The sequence below is a fragment of the Wickerhamomyces anomalus genome (genome assembly GCF_001661255.1).
Source record: "Wickerhamomyces anomalus NRRL Y-366-8 unplaced genomic scaffold WICANscaffold_38, whole genome shotgun sequence".
Classification (NCBI taxonomy): domain Eukaryota; kingdom Fungi; phylum Ascomycota; class Saccharomycetes; order Phaffomycetales; family Wickerhamomycetaceae; genus Hansenula; species Hansenula anomala.
Genome location: NW_017567147.1, coordinates 1 through 2,282, shown reverse-complemented (window position 1 = coordinate 2,282; position 2,282 = coordinate 1). Strand labels below are relative to the sequence as shown.

The window sequence follows — 2,282 nt, the reverse complement described above, 5'->3', positions numbered from 1 at the left end:
TTCTTCCTTTGGAGCTGGATGACTTAAATAAATCTTACGATCTTTAAATTCATAATCAGTGAATTTTTTGATAATTGAATCTAAATCTTTAACTTCTGGGGCAAAAGTAATGAAAACATAACCTTTACTCTTTGGTGTACCTCTTTTACCATTCTTGGTTCTTGGTGATCTGGTTGGAATTTGAATTGATTCAATTGAATAATCTTTGAACAATTCTTTTAATTCTTCTTTAGTGGTACTATATTCAATGTTACCAACATATAATTTGTTATTTGATGGAGTAGTGGCAGTTTCAGCAGACATTTTTAATGGAAATTTGATCGAAAGTTTTAATATTCAACAATTAAGAATTTGATAAAAGTTTTAATATTCAACAAAAGAGAACTCTTTTTTTCTGTGATTTTTGTTTTGTTTCAATTGTAAAGAAGTTGTCAATTGATTCTTTTGTTGATTTGAAGTCAAGTGCTTTTTTTTTGGCCAACGATTTGTTTTTTTGAATTTTTCTACAAATTTCCAAAGAAAAATGTGGCTCAAACCAGGTAAATGACAATGGATAAAATAGGTATAAAATTAGGATTAACTTGGATTTTTTTAAGGAAAGTGTAATTTTTGATTGGATAATTTAAATTATTGGGTATGATTACATATTATTATCTCTTTTTTAGTATATCTCATCTATTCAATTAACTCTCAATTCTTCAGTTTCATGATCCAATGGAAATTTTTCAATTGGACTTGCGCAGCTCGTGTGATTCTCAAAAAAAAACACTCATCAGTTGATAAAAGTTGATGAAATAGGATATTTTATATAGTTAAGTGTTCAATTAAACTTGAAAAATGGACTAAGCATATTAACATTGACTATAAGTCTAGTAATTGGATCAATAACTTTTGAATCAAATTTGCTATTTGTATTATTAGCTATTCTGCTGACTAAGCAATTACAAAGAGATACTGTCAATCACGTTACCTTACAAATTTCGAACTAGTCCGTGATAGTTTAGTGGCTAGAATCACCGTTTGTCGTTTGACAGTACATGGTAGACCGGGGTTCAATTCCCCGTCGCGGAGCTTATTTTTTGCACTTTCCGGGAAAATTCCAGTTTTAAGGGTCTAAATGGCCGTTTTCCTTTATTCTTTTTGCATTTATGGGATAAGTATAGTCCATTACATCTGTTTTCATACTTTTTAGACCATTTCATCTCCATTTCCCGTTGTTTTATTCACTTTTCCTGTCAAAATTTTTGGATTGTTTCCAATTTTTGAAATCTGAAAATCTGAAATCTCATGAAAAACACGAATTTGATCAAGAAACAAACTACAAAACAATCAACATTTAATTCAACTGGTTTGGTAAAATAAAGAAGAAAATCAAAAATGAACAGCTACATCCAGAACTATGGCGTGAGTATTACACAGCTGCTATTCTTCTCTAGACATGTACTAACACCCACAAAGGACCAACCTCTTGACCTGAGTACAGCGCCATCATCTTCATCAAACGTTTCAAGTTATTTCATGAATCAACACCATTCACAATCAAGTAATAACGGGAACAATAATAACAATGGCATATCTAATCAATTTTGGAGAAAGCCAAATACTGCAAACACAACTTCATCTTCCACGTTCACTCCAATAACATCTGCAAATAACAATAATAACAATACTGCTAATTCATCAACATCTACAATCCCACCACAATATTCAAACCAACAAAGATCTTTTAATAACGATCGTCATTTCAATCAAATCCCAGCAAATAACAACAATAACAATTTTGATTATCCTTCAAATAATAATGAAAAAGAAGAACGTTTAAAAATTGATTTGAAAATTAAAGAAAGTCAAATAGAATCATTAGAAAATGAAATTCAAAGATTATCTGAATCAATGAATTTAATTGATTCCAAGAATAATAACTCATTATTATCAAATAATCAACAAATTCCTAAAAATATTAATGAAATTTTTAATAAATTAACAAATAATTATACAATTTTAGAAAATGAATTAAATGATACAAAAAAAAGATTAGAATCTTTAATCACTTCAATCACTTTAAATCCAACAAATTCAATAACTAATAATGGAAGATATGATGAATTGGAAATTTCTCACAAGATTATTTTAAAATTAGATTTATTAAAACAAGCAAATGAAGAAATGTTGAAACAATTAAGTTTTGGTAAAAGTAAACAAGTTGATATTGAATTAAATTTATTAAAAATGGAAAATGCTAAATTAAAAGAAAAGTTGAAAAAATATGAAGAAAATTAATA

At 28.0% G+C, this 2,282-nt stretch overlaps 2 protein-coding genes and 1 non-coding gene across 3 annotated transcripts; 2 read left to right on the top strand and 1 right to left on the bottom strand.

Annotated features, from left to right (window-relative positions):
- Positions 1-23: 23 nt before the first annotated feature.
- WICANDRAFT_65906 (RNA recognition motif domain-containing protein) lies at positions 24-303 on the bottom strand (the record flags this gene model as incomplete). The annotated part of the gene is made up of 1 exon (XM_019184019.1): positions 24-303. A coding segment is annotated over one exon (280 nt), but the record flags the coding sequence as incomplete, so codon positions are not given.
- Positions 304-989: 686 nt separating this feature from the next.
- WICANDRAFT_t154 lies at positions 990-1,071 on the top strand. The gene has a single exon. It is a non-coding gene; the product is annotated as a tRNA-Asp (tRNA).
- A 306-nt stretch (positions 1,072-1,377) lies between these two features.
- Positions 1,378-2,255, top strand: WICANDRAFT_65905 (uncharacterized protein; the record flags this gene model as incomplete). Its single annotated transcript, XM_019184018.1, has 2 exons — positions 1,378-1,404; positions 1,459-2,255. Coding segments are annotated over 2 exons (824 nt in total), but the record flags the coding sequence as incomplete, so codon positions are not given.
- Between the last annotated feature and the right edge of the window lie 27 nt (positions 2,256-2,282).